The sequence below is a fragment of the Trichomycterus rosablanca genome, chromosome 20 (genome assembly GCF_030014385.1).
Source record: "Trichomycterus rosablanca isolate fTriRos1 chromosome 20, fTriRos1.hap1, whole genome shotgun sequence".
NCBI classification, from domain to species: domain Eukaryota; kingdom Metazoa; phylum Chordata; class Actinopteri; order Siluriformes; family Trichomycteridae; genus Trichomycterus; species Trichomycterus rosablanca.
Window position 1 is genome coordinate 21,645,083 of NC_086007.1, and position 14,023 is coordinate 21,659,105.

Here is a 14,023-nt window from a genome sequence, read left to right on the forward strand (position 1 = left end):
TTTATTTCTAATAGTTACATGTTCATGCACGTGGCTGCGTGTCTGATGTATATAGACTGGATCTAATATGTAAAAATAGATACCAAAAATCTAAACTGTGGTCAGTTGCTCCTGAAACAAATTTGACATTTTTAGATGAAACTTAATCTTCAAGGATCCAGACATAGTTTGTAATATATAAATGTATTATATAAATATATGTGTAGGGCGACTTACCAAAAAAAACCCCAAAACTGTGGTGAATTGCTAATGAAGCATTTTATTTTAAAGACGAATCTTAATCTTTAAGGATCTAGACATAGTGTGAGATGCACATATTTGTGATATATGAAAAGTGACTATTAAGAGACTATTATTTTTTTATTAAACTTAATCTTCAGGGATCCAGATATAGTTATCTATAGTTATATATGTAATATAAATGTATCATTTGAATACATTTTGGGACTTGATCCTAAATCCACTCTTCTTTTTCTTGTTTATATGGCACCATAAATGATTTGCTATGTTACCAAAATGTGTAATGTAGAAATAACATAGTGAAAAGAAAAAAAATAATAATAGTGTAAATGAATGACTTCATATAGGTGGCTGCTTCTTTGTTTAATCATTATATTTAAATTACTCAAATACATAGATTTGTTTTCAGTCTGTATATGACTAATAGATTTATATACAATCTCTTAATAGACACCCTTCATATACCACAAATATATTCATATAATCTTAATGAAACTTAATCTTCAAGGATCCAGACATAGTTTGTAATTAAAGACCCAATATATTGAGTGTTCCCAAGAGAACCAAAAACTGTGGTCAGTTGCTTAATCTTAAAAACCTGATCTTCAATGTTCTAAACATAGTGTAAAATGTATACGTTTTTATATGAATATAATTGCAATATATGAAGGGTAACTGAGAGATTGAATGATTCCATTTAATTAATCATAGTTTGCAATATATAAATTTATTATATGAATATATAAACTGTGGTCAAATGCTTAATCTTAATCTTAAAAACGTAATCTTAAAGGTTCTAAACATAGTGTACAATGTATAAGTTTTTATATGAATATATTGGTGATATATGAAGAATGACTATTATGTGACTGAATGATTGATTTTTTTAATGAAACTTAATCTTCAAGGATACAGACAGTTTGCAATATTGAAATTTAATCTTCAAGGATCTAGACATAGTTTGTAATATACAAATTTATCATATGAATATATGTGTGTTATTTGAAGGGTGACTAGAACCCTTCAAAAAAAACCAAAACTATGGTCAATGGCTAATTAAGCATTTTTTAAGATGAAACTTAATCTTCAAAGATCTAAACAAAGTGTAAAATTTATCATTTGTTATATGAATATATTTGTAATATATAAAGAGTAATTATTATAAAAAAAAAAAAAACTGTAGTCAATTGCTAATAAGACTTAGTTTGTACTATATACATTTTTCAGATGAATATATACAGTATGTGATAGGGTGACTATTACAAAAAAAAACCAAAACTGTAGTCAGTTGCTAATGAAAAAGCTTTTAAGATAAAACTTAATCTTCAAGGATCTTAACATAGTGAAAAATGTATAAGTTTTCTGATATTAATATATTTGTGATCCAGACTCAGTTTGCATTATTTACATATTTTAGATGAATATATTTGTGATATTCACCGACTAGGCATAACATTATGACAGGTGAAGTGAATAACACTGATTATCTCTTCATCATGGCACCTGTTAGTGGGTGGGATATATTAGGCAGCAAGTGAACATTTTACCTTTAAAGTTGATGTTAGAAGCAGGAAAAATGGGCTAGTGTAAGGATTTGAGCGAGTTTGACAAGGACCAAATTGTGCTCCTTTAATTTCGACTTACCTTATTATTTTGACATCATATTTATTCTTGTTGTTTATCTGTTTAGTGAATCATCTATTTAATGAATTTCTTTAACAAGCAATCAACAAATTTAGTACACTGGTAAGATGATAAGATAGTAAGATGATATATAATTTTACTATTTTATTTCTCTATTTATAGTAATTGTTAAAAGGCTTTAGCCATTAAGTTTTGATTTAATTTTATAAGATGCACACTGTTTATAGTCCCCTAGTGGCAATTAAATATTAAAATAGTTAAAAGGATTTAACACTTTCATTGACAGGATACATAATAGGTGCCCATATCAGTTGCATTTTAGGGTAAAACACATGTACATACTACCAAATAGGAATATTACATTTATTTTATTTATTTAAGAATAACATTAAGTACTTTAAGGATTAACCTTTACTCCCCCCAAAAAAAAAGATAATAATAACAACAACAATAATAACAATAATAATAATGATAATAGCAATAATAATGATAATAATAATAATGATAATAATAACGATAATAATAATGATAATAGCAATAATAATTATAATAATAATGATAATAATAACAATAATAATAACAATGATAATAATAATAACACTAATACAACAACAATAATAATAATAACAATAATAATAATAGTAATAATAATAATAATAATAATAATAATAATGAGAAATGGAAAACATCTGCAATTTTTGTAAGAATATAATTTTGTGGTAATAAGATTATAGTTTACTAATCACTGCTGTATTCACCTCTTACTGTACAGACAGGTTAAAAATCAACAAATAATAACCAAAATGTTAATCCATAATAAATCCCATATTAATGTAGTCTGACTTTAACTGTATCAGATATTTTATATTAAGATTAGAGACTCTAGGAGGGGGAAAAAAAACAGTAGCGGGAAAAGCTACTTAGTAATGCCTTTACAGATTAACACACACACACTCAAAACAAGCAAGATATGTGCTGAATTTTATATAGTTATGTGAGATCATGGATCATGTGGATGAAACCTTACTCTTCTGCTGCAGATTGCAGTCGAGTTATTCTGTCTGAAGGATGATGTCTCTTCTGCTGTAAATATGCAGGGTGTAGTATCATATTAAGAGCAGAAGAGGAGAAGAACACACTCGGGTCAGATGCTTGAGAGATTTCCAATCCTGCATCTAAATTTTAGGGTACAGATTGGTATTAGTCAAAACTACAATTCCTTTCCGAGCAACAACAGGGACTTGCCACAACATATCAATTAATTTCACTTGCTGCATAACCAACATTGCTTGAGCTTAAGGTCACAAACTTATGGGTGACACTGATTATCTCTTCATCACGGCAGCTGTTAGTGAGTGGGATATATTAGGCAGCAAGTGAACATTTTATCCTCAGAGTTGATGTTAGAAGCAGGAAAAATGGGCGAGCGTAAGGATTTGAGCGAGTTTGACAAGGGCCAAATTGTGATGGCTAGACGACAGGGTCAGAGCATCTCCAAAACTGCAGCTCTTATGGGGTGTTCTCGGTCTGCAGTGGTCAGTATCTATCAAAAGTGGTCCAAGGAACAAACACTGGTAAACACTGGTAAACTGGCGACAGGGTCATGGGCGGCCAAGGCTCATTGATGCACGTGGGGAGCAAAGGCTGGCCCGCGTGGTTCTAACAGAAAGGTGTCAGAATACACAGCATAGCAGTTTGTTACCTATGGGGGTGCATAACCACATAATATTATGCCTGATCGGCGTAGAGTAATCTGTACAACCCTTACCTTCAACAGCATCCAATTAATTAAACCTAAATTTGGAAAAGTTGTTAGCTCAGGGGTTCACATACTTTTTTTGTCTGGGCTCGAAATGACTGATTAGTGTGTTCAAGGAATACTGTGTGTCAATTGTCTTCATTATTTCGGTCCATTATGTTATTAAATATAGTAAATACAGTTCTGGCCAATGTAATAAAAAGAGGATTATCAACCATTTTTCAATCACATTAACTAAATAAACTAATAATAATAATAATATCAGTAACAACAACAACAGTAATAATAATAAGGATACTTTATTCAACTTTTACCCACACCGATTAAGTATGTAGGTACTCATTTACAATACATTGTTCATCTGACACTATGCATAATACTTTAATGTTATTTATATGATATACATACAGTATGAATCTCATTCATACGATCTGAAATATAAAGGAAATCAGAACAATAAAAATATGTCCAACATAAATCATGCCAATATACACATTTCTTTATGAATATTACTTTAACAAGCTGTGATTCACATACTGTATATTCTTCTATAGACTGTTTTCATTCTGAAGCAAGTTTCATGAGGTTTCTCAGACAGGAACTTCACCGTTACCATGTTATCATGCTACCGTCTTTAAACTTTACAGAGCGTTGAAAAAATAGTCCAATGACTATTTACTGTACATTGTGCATGTAGCTTTATTTTTCTTTCTTCACGTTTCAGTCTATAACCTTTAACATCGAATCATGATAGTCAATTTACAATTGTAGACAGAAATCCATACATTCATACTTTTCTGAAGTGATTATGTGCAACAAACATGCAATGGATGCAATGCATGCCAGTAATACTACGATACTGTAGAAATAAAAATAATAATAATTAAAAAGGTTACAGTAGCTACACCATGTACAAAGTGTTTAGCATGTTTTATTTGTGTATTATTTGTTGTAACATTCAGGAATGTTTTAATTAGAGTTTTTTGAGGCATCTAGCTTTAATTTTATTACATTTCCTACAGTGCTACCTTTTAAACTAGCTATGCAAAGGACATGTAAACACTATACAAAAATCTAAAATCAGTCTTTTAGGAAAAGCTAAAGAATTTTAAATCTATTCAAGTTTTTATTTTTGCCATTTATATTGAATGTTAAACATCAGTAACTTGCTTTTATAATAGAAAGGTACCAATGTGCACGGAATGCTGGATAAATATAAAGCACATAGGTTTATTTCTCTAACAAACTTGAATTTAAAAAGATCGTTTGTTTCTCTAATTTTCCCTGAACTGTCAATATACTGTATATATATATATATATATATATATATATATATATATATATATTTAAATTATTAAGATTTTTGCTTTAGATTACCAGATAGAAATGGCATTGCTAATATAGATGCTGTTCTAGAGTGCGTTTCCCGATAACGATTGATCTTAGCGATTTATGAACAACTTTAAGAACAAAGTAACTTTAAGAACGCCAATTTTGCAAGTGTTTCCCAAAAGTCCTCGTAAGTCTCTGAAATTACGAACAAGGTTTAAGTAGTTCTTTGGTGACTCCGCCTCTAAAAAGGCACCACCAGCTGAAAACTGAATTACCGATTACAATACAATTTATTATTATATTAACAAACAACAAATAATTCATTAAGAAAACATTTTTTTTTTAAACTAATAACCAATAGGTCTTTAAATTACTGATATAAAAACATTACATTTGCAATCGATATCTATCGCACATCAAGCCTATAAATAGGCGCACAATTAACATTTTATTCATCAATCCAGAAGCATGGCAAGCCTACAGTGCAAACAGGGGCACAATTCCAGGTAGAGGTCAGTTACCTGCAACAGGCCTTACTGTGGATGAGGAAGCAACACTGAGAATACTAGGCCCAAAAGTGACTGCCTATATCCCCTGTGCAGCCTTCACTTTGCAGCAGTCCTGGGTCATCTCCTGGGCCTTTCTTTGCACAGTCCAGTCAAAAGGCTCCACCTGATCAACAGGACATCATGGGCAAGCAGCTTTCAATGACAGAGTTATACAGTAGAAAACCAATGCCATCTATTTCTTTGCCAGTTATACTGCCATCTGAACAAGCATTTATTTCATTTAGATGTGTACATTAACAAATTATCTCACGTTCTTCAATACAGTGAAGTTATTTTTTCAATTAAGTACAATTTTATATACATATATATTATGATAGTTAATGATAGTTAATAATTTCAGTGTGTCTTTTTGAGCACGCAAACTTAGTGAAGTACTTAGTGAGTTACGAATGGGTCAGACTACTCGTAATTTACAAACGATTTTAAGTACTACCTTAGTTACAAAGGGTTTTGGGAAACACTCGAAAAATTTAAGTATGTTCTTAAGTACAAAGTTACGAATTACTAAGCGTTACGAACTTTTTGGGAAACGCACCCCTGTTTAGTACATCTTAAAGAAAAGGAAAATTTTTTATGTGACTATTTGTCACACACACACACACACACACACACACACATTTTGCACTTGTTCGTATGGTGCGCTTCGCCCTTGTCAGGAATAAGGAATCATAACAACAGTACATCTTCCTTCAGTAGTAAACTATATGGAATAGTATTACAAATAAAAAATAAATAAAAAATAAAACAGTGGTCCCAAGATATAGTGTTCACACTAAGACCTGATTTGGAATTACTCATGACCCACTTGGAATGTGGCAAGTTTGGCAGTGGCTAATTTTGTGTACTGGCAGGACAATAAATGATTCCAATGGCTTGGACAGCACTGCAGACTTCAGTTCTGTAATAAAGATAAATTAAAATTAAAACATTAATTTCCATGGATAATTGCAAATCCAGTTGTTTTATGTATTTATGTATTACAAAGACATTCTAGCTCTGAATTTAATACAAAGATATTTATAAAAACAAAATGGGAAAGTTCACTTTTACCTGAATGAGAAAAGTCTGCAGCCTATCTTGGTAAAATTGCCAGGTCAGACTTGTCTGTTTTTAATAAAAAAAAAACACAAAAAGATCCCAATGTTATGTTAATGTTATATATATATATATACAGTATATATATATATATATATACATACATACATACATATACATAAGTATACACAAAATAAGACACGAAGGACAAAGACAGAATTCTCACTTAGTGCCTTCCTCCGTGCCACCTTCTCCATCTGTTTTGCCCTCCTCCTCCATCTTTTGTTCATCAGAGATGAGCTCCTGTTTTTTGTGTCTGCGCACACACTTGACAATCACCATGGAGAGGATCACCAAAGCCAGCATTCCTCCTATAGTCGCCCCGATTGCCACTGCGATGGTCGAGTCTCTGGGTGGAGGCACTAACAGACAGGTACAGAGGATAAAGTCAAAAATAAAAGACCACTGTTGCTTTATTGGCATGAATACAATAAAAACATAAAAAAGGAAACAAATTTGTCACATAAATTGTGTTAAAAATGCTAAATAAAATGTTAATAACGGAGAAAAAAATTGAGGCTTTTTGAATACATGCTTATAATGTCCCATAAATCCATAGTAAAGCATTATAAATAACTTCTACATACATATATTTACTGTATATATTACACATAAACATATTCCAACTAGGTCCTGGTTTTTTTTAGCCCTGTCCTAACCCAAAATCTTGGTCCCAAGCCCGGATAAATAGGGAGGGTTGTGTCAGGAAGAGCATCCGGCGTAAAAACTGTGCCAAATCAATAATGCGGATCACGATCCGCTGGCGAAGCCTAACGGGAGCAGCCGAGGAAATAGATAGATAGACTGGCAGTCAGACATAACTGGCCAATAAAGTCTGCTGGGTGGGAAAGACTGGACTACGAAAGGTGAGGGGTCTTCGATGCTGTGTAAGGAACCTGGTTAGTAGACCAAGGTGCCAATTCATAAGTAATAGGACACGGAGATCAGTGTGTGACTCTCCATGCATGGGACTGGCCTCAGTATGCAGTATGAATAAATAAGAGGGGGTCAGTGGACTGTGTACGTGTCAGAAGGAGCATGTGTCCGGCAAATATACCCTCCTCAGATGCGATTCTGGTCTAAATCTAATATATACAGTGTATCACAAAAGTGAGTACACCCCTCACATTTCTGCAGATATTTAAGTATATCTTTTCATGGGACAACACTGACAAAATGACACTTTGACACAATGAAAAGTAGTCTGTGTGCAGCTTATATAACAGTGTAAATTTATTCTTCCCTTAAAATAACTCAATATACAGCCATTAATGTCTAAACCACCGGCAACAAAAGTAAATACACCCCTAAGAGACTACACCCCTAAATGTCCAAATTGAGCACTGCTTGTCATTTTCCCTCCAAAATGTCATGTGACTTGTTAGTGTTACTAGGTCTCAGGTGTGCATAGGGAGCAGGTGTGTTCAATTTAGTAGTACAGCTCTCACACTCTCTCATACTGGTCACTGAAAGTTCCAACATGGCACCTCATGGCAAAGAACTCTCTGAGGATCTCAAAAGACGAATTGTTGCGCTACATGAAGATGGCCAAGGCTACAAGAAGATTTGCCAACACCCTGAAACTGAGCTGCAGCACAGTGGCCAAGATCATCCAGCGTTTTAAAAGAGCAGGGTCCACTCAGAACAGACTTCGCGTTGGTCGTCCAAAGAAGCTGAGTGCACGTGCTCAGCGTCACATCCAACTGCTGTCTTTGAAAGATAGGCGCAGGAGTGCTGTCAGCATTGCTGCAGAGATTGAAAAGGTGGGGGATCAGCCTGTCAGTGCTCAGACCATACGCCGCACACTACATCAAATTGGTCTGCATGGCTGTCACCCCAGAAGGAAGCCTCTTCTGAAGTCTCTACACAAGAAAGCCCGCAAACAGTTTGCTGAAGACATGTCAACAAAGGACATGGATTACTGGAACCATGTCCTATGGTCTGATGAGACCAAGATTAATTTGTTTGGTTCAGATGGTCTCAAGCATGTGTGGCGGCAATCAGGTGAGGAGTACAAAGATAAGTGTGTCATGCCTACAGTCAAGCATGGTGGTGGGAATGCCATGGTCTGGGGCTGCATGAGTGCAGCAGGTGTTGGGAAGTTACATTTCATTGAGGGACACATGAACTCCAATATGTACTGTGAAATACTGAAGCAGAGCATGATCCCCTCCCTCCGGAAACTGGGTCGCAGGGCAGTGTTCCAGCATGATAATGACCCCAAACACACCTCTAAGACGACCACTGCTTTATTGAAGAGGCTGAGGGTAAAGGTGATGGACTGGCCAAGCATGTTTCCAGACCTAAACCCAATAGAACATCTTTGGGGCATCCTCAAGCGGAAGGTGGAGGAGCGCAAAGCCTCGAATATCCGCCAGCTCCGTGATGTCGTCATGGAGGAGTGGAAAAGCATTCCAGTGGCAACCTGTGAAGCTCTGGTAAACTCCATGCCCAGGAGAGTTAAGGCAGTTCTGGGAAATAATGGTGGCCACACAAAATATTGACACTTCAGGAACTTTCACTAAGGGGTGTACTCACTTTTGTTGCCGGTGGTTTAGACATTAATGGCTGTATATTGAGTTATTTTGAGGGAAGAATAAATTTACACTGTTATATAAGCTGCACACAGACTACTTTTCATTGTGTCAAAGTGTCATTTTGTCAGTGTTGTCCCATGAAAAGATATACTTAAATATCTGCAGAAATGTGAGGGGTGTACTCACTTTTCAAAATGACACTGACAAAATGACACTTTGACACAATGAAAAGTAGTCTGTGTGCAGCTTATATAACAGTGTAAATTTATTCTTCCCCCAAAATAACTCAATATACAGCCATTAATGTCTAAACCACCGGCAACAAAAGTGAGTACACCCCTTAGTGAAAGTTCCTGAAGTGGCAATATTTTGTGTGGCCACCATTATTTCCCAGAACTGCCTTAACTCTCCTGGGCATGGAGTTTACCAGAGCTTCACAGGTTGCCACTGGAATGCTTTTCCACTCCTCCATGACGACATCACGGAGCTGGCGGATATTCGAGACTTTGCGCTCCTCCACCTTCCGCTTGAGGATGCCCCAAAGATGTTCTATTGGGTTTAGGTCTGGAGACATGCTTGGCCAGTACATCACCTTTACCCTCAGCCTCTTCAATAAAGCAGTGGTCGTCTTAGAGGTGTGTTTGGGGTCATTATCATGCTGGAACACTGCCCTGCGACCCAGTTTCCGGAGGGAGGGGATCATGCTCTGCTTCAGTATTTCACAGTACATATTGGAGTTCATGTGTCCCTCAATGAAATGTAACTCCCCAACACCTGCTGCACTCATGCAGCCCCAGACCATGGCATTCCCACCACCATGCTTGACTGTAGGCATGACACACTTATCTTTGTACTCCTCACCTGATTGCCGCCACACATGCTTGAGACCATCTGAACCAAACAAATTAATCTTGGTCTCATCAGACCATAGGACATGGTTCCAGTAATCCATGTCCTTTGTTGACATGTCTTCAGCAAACTGTTTGTGGGCTTTCTTGTGTAGAGACTTCAGAAGAGGCTTCCTTCTGGGGTGACAGCCATGCAGACCAATTTGATGTAGTGTGCGGCGTATGGTCTGAGCACTGACAGGCTGACCCCCCACCTTTTCAATCTCTGCAGCAATGCTGACAGCACTCCTGCACCTATCTTTCAAAGACAGCAGTTGGATGTGACGCTGAGCACGTGCACTCAGCTTCTTTGGACGACCAACGCGAGGTCTGTTCTGAGTGGACCCTGCTCTTTTAAAACGCTGGATGATCTTGGCCACTGTGCTGCAGCTCAGTTTCAGGGTGTTGGCAATCTTCTTGTAGCCTTGGCCATCTTCATGTAGCGCAACAATTTGTCTTTTAAGATCCTCAGAGAGTTCTTTGCCATGAGGTGCCATGTTGGAACTTTCAGTGACCAGTATGAGAGAGTGTGAGAGCTGTACTACTAAATTGAACACACCTGCTTCCTATGCACACCTGAGACCTAGTAACACTAACAAATCACATGACATTTTGGAGGGAAAATTACAAGCAGTGCTCAATTTGGACATTTAGGGGTGTAGTCTCTTAGGGGTGTACTCACTTTTGTTGCTGGTGGTTTAGACATTAATGGCTGTATATTGAGTTATTTTGAGGGAAGAATAAATTTACACTGTTATATAAGCTGCACACAGACTACTTTTCATTGTGTCAAAGTGTCATTTTGTCAGTGTTGTCCCATGAAAAGATATACTTAAATATCTGCAGAAATGTGAGGGGTGTACTCACTTTTGTGATACACTGTATATATATATATATATATATATATATATATATATATATATATATATACATATATATTTGATGATATTATATATTAATCAAATTTCTATTTTTTGTGATCTAATAGACACTTACACTCAGTGACTACAAACAGCTGAATTTTCCCATGACCCTGAATGCGATCTGGAGGGTTGCGTACGTAACAGTTGTAGATCCCTTCATCTGTCTGCTGCACATCGGAGATGGTGATGGAGAGGTCGTTTTTGTCCAAGTTTCCAACAAACTTCACCCTCTCCCCGAAACGATCCGTCCTCAAGGGTGTTATTGCTTTCTTAAATGTCATAAACTATAGGACACAGAGAATAGGAAAATAACATATAATAAACAGCATAAACATGCTTATGTCATGTGATGCCCTGAGAAAGAAGAAGATAATTAAGCAATACGCAAACTGCTGGATGTATCTAATTCCACATATTATTACACCACCAAAAGTGCCATTAACTTTCATTTAATTAATGAATTTTCACTGACCTGTTCATTATGTCAAGGTCATTGTGGGTCTGGCATCACAGGAAAACAATGGAGAAAAACACAGTGCAGAAATACATCCAGGCTGCCAATCTGTAGCAGGTAGGCCTTTCACAAATAACTAAATTGCCGTAGGATTGCTACCAGTAATCATGAGGCACTGAACACAAACCTTACATATTAAATTCCACATCACGGCTCATTTGACGGGCCGTGACACGGTTCTCACGACCGTGAAATAGGTAGGGCCTTATTTAGAACCTCACTCACTCGCTCACTTTCTTGCTCGCTTATCCAGTCAGGGTCACAGGGGGTTGCTGGAGACTATCCCAGCTTTTCAATGGGCGCAAGGCACACAGTAACACCCTGGACGGGGCGCAATTCAGTTTCTCCTATTAACCTGACTGCATGTTTTTGGACTGTGGGAGGAAACCCACGCAGACACGGAGAGCATATGCAAACTCCACACAGAAAGGACCCGGACCGCCCCGCCTGGGGATCGAACCCAGGACCTTCTTGCTGTGAGGCGACGGTGCTACCCACCGAGCCACTTATTTATAACCTCTTTATTACAGTTACAAAGGTTTTTTAAATTATTTTGGTTATATGATGGCTGTTTTATATAAAAAAATAAAATCATTATATTACTAATATATAATATTGAAAACGTAAGTAAAAAGTCAACTGTAATGACTATTAATCATTTAATAGATTTAATTTATTAATAAAAATAATTTCCCAGTAATGACGTAAAATAATCTGTGCCCACTACCATGCCCAGAATAAAACATCAACACAGATCAGTCAATGTCAATGTAATAGCAGCCTTACTCATTCCACCATGCTTACCATTTCCTCCGTGTCATTTTTGGTCTCCTGGTAAGTCCAGTTCATTGCAAACTTGGTCGTATCCAGTTTATAGCAGGACGTAAAAGTGCAGGATATCTTCACGGTGGTGCCATTTAGTGCGTTGATTTTCTGTGCCATGATCACTTCCATGGATGAGACAGAAGAGCCTGAAACCAAAAGCATTATGGCTCAGTTTTATACCTTTCATCCATCATTGTTATCCACACTCCAAAAAAGTTAGGACATTGGGAAAAATAACATTAAGGTCATACAAGTAACATTGTTTTGGAAGGTACCACAATTAACATTTAACTAGTGATGAGTAAAGTCATCAAGATTGAGTACACCAAAGACATAGTCTTCGCAAGCAAGGGTGGGTCGTGGTTCACCAAACTTCATAAGAGAATTGTTAGTCAGTTTAAAGACAACGTTTCTCAGTGCACCATCTACAGTTTATAATATTATTAAAAGATTTAGTTAGGGGAAATCTCTAGCTATAGTAGCTACAAAGTACTCTAAAAGTATAATTAGAGTTTATCATCTTTCAGTTCAGTCTGTGTTAGAATACAGTTACTATATATTTCCATTATATACAACAGTCCAGCGGGAACAGCACTGTCAGAAGGTCAGATTAAAATGTGATTAATGTGAGTAAATAGTGCATCATATAAATTAGATGAAAAGCATAAAAAGTGCCCACCTACCCCACTGTCAACAAACCTAACTGATCATATGAAAGAGGCAGAACTACAGCAACCTAACTTCCATGATCACCACAAATCTATATGACCATGAACCCCCAAGCTCTGCTTGTTTGTCCATAGTCAGGTTGGACAGTCCTGATCCCTGAGGGCTGAACAAAGCAAAGCAAGATAGCCCAACACATCATAAAAAACTGGCCAGTATGTGTGACAGACCATAGACCATCTCTGGTTTGTAAAGACTAATCAAAAGACTCTATATATATATTAAATCTGGACTTCCAGAAATCCAGAGTTGTAGATCTATGTATGAGAACGCTCTTTCCCCTGGAACTTTAAGTAGCTCTGCACCAACTGAACTAGGTAAACACACTCTCACACTGTTGTAATGCTCAATACATTCACTCAAATACTTTGGAGCCAGGCCATGTAGCATTTTATATTAGTTAATGTATTTTGTAATTGATGCATTATTTTATTGGCATAATTTAATAGTGCAGAGATGATTGAATAGGACTAATATGATCAAACCTTAAAGCTGTAGCTCGAGCTGCTGAATTCTAAACAAACTGGAGCTTGTTTATGGATCTGATAGTGCAAGACGTTATAGCCAGTATGTTTAAATCGTATTTAAAATCCCAACAACACTGCTGCACTGGATACACTCACACAAACCCACCCAAACATCATATGGACAATAGGGGGGTCTCTTTTGATTTGTACATGGGGTACAGAAGGGTGAAAAAGTGTACAAAGCAGCAGATTGACTACTGTCAATTGTAATGTATACCAGTATGCCTAAAAGTTCATCTAGATGATATGTAGCTTATAAAATAATCTACAATAATTCATAAATGCACATATTAAATAGGCGTACCTAATAAAGTGCTTAATGACTGTGTTAAAACACATGGGATAAATAGTTTGCTAGTTGTTATGAAATATAAGATGAAAGCCCTGCCACACCTATTTCTGCAGAACAGCTGCACTATAGCAGTCTGCTGTAAAGCACTAGAGC

The 14,023-nt window shown here is 36.3% G+C and overlaps 1 protein-coding gene across 1 annotated transcript; it reads right to left on the reverse strand.

Moving 5' to 3' along the window:
• Positions 1–6,801: 6,801 nt before the first annotated feature.
• Positions 6,802–12,487, reverse strand: scn2b (sodium channel, voltage-gated, type II, beta). The gene is made up of 3 exons (XM_063016653.1): positions 12,305–12,487; positions 11,060–11,270; positions 6,802–7,001 (listed from the first exon to the last, which is right to left on the reverse strand). The coding sequence occupies exons 1-3, from the start codon at positions 12,485–12,487 to the stop codon at positions 6,802–6,804; spliced, it is 594 nt and encodes a 197-aa protein (XP_062872723.1).
• Positions 12,488–14,023: the final 1,536 nt, after the last annotated feature.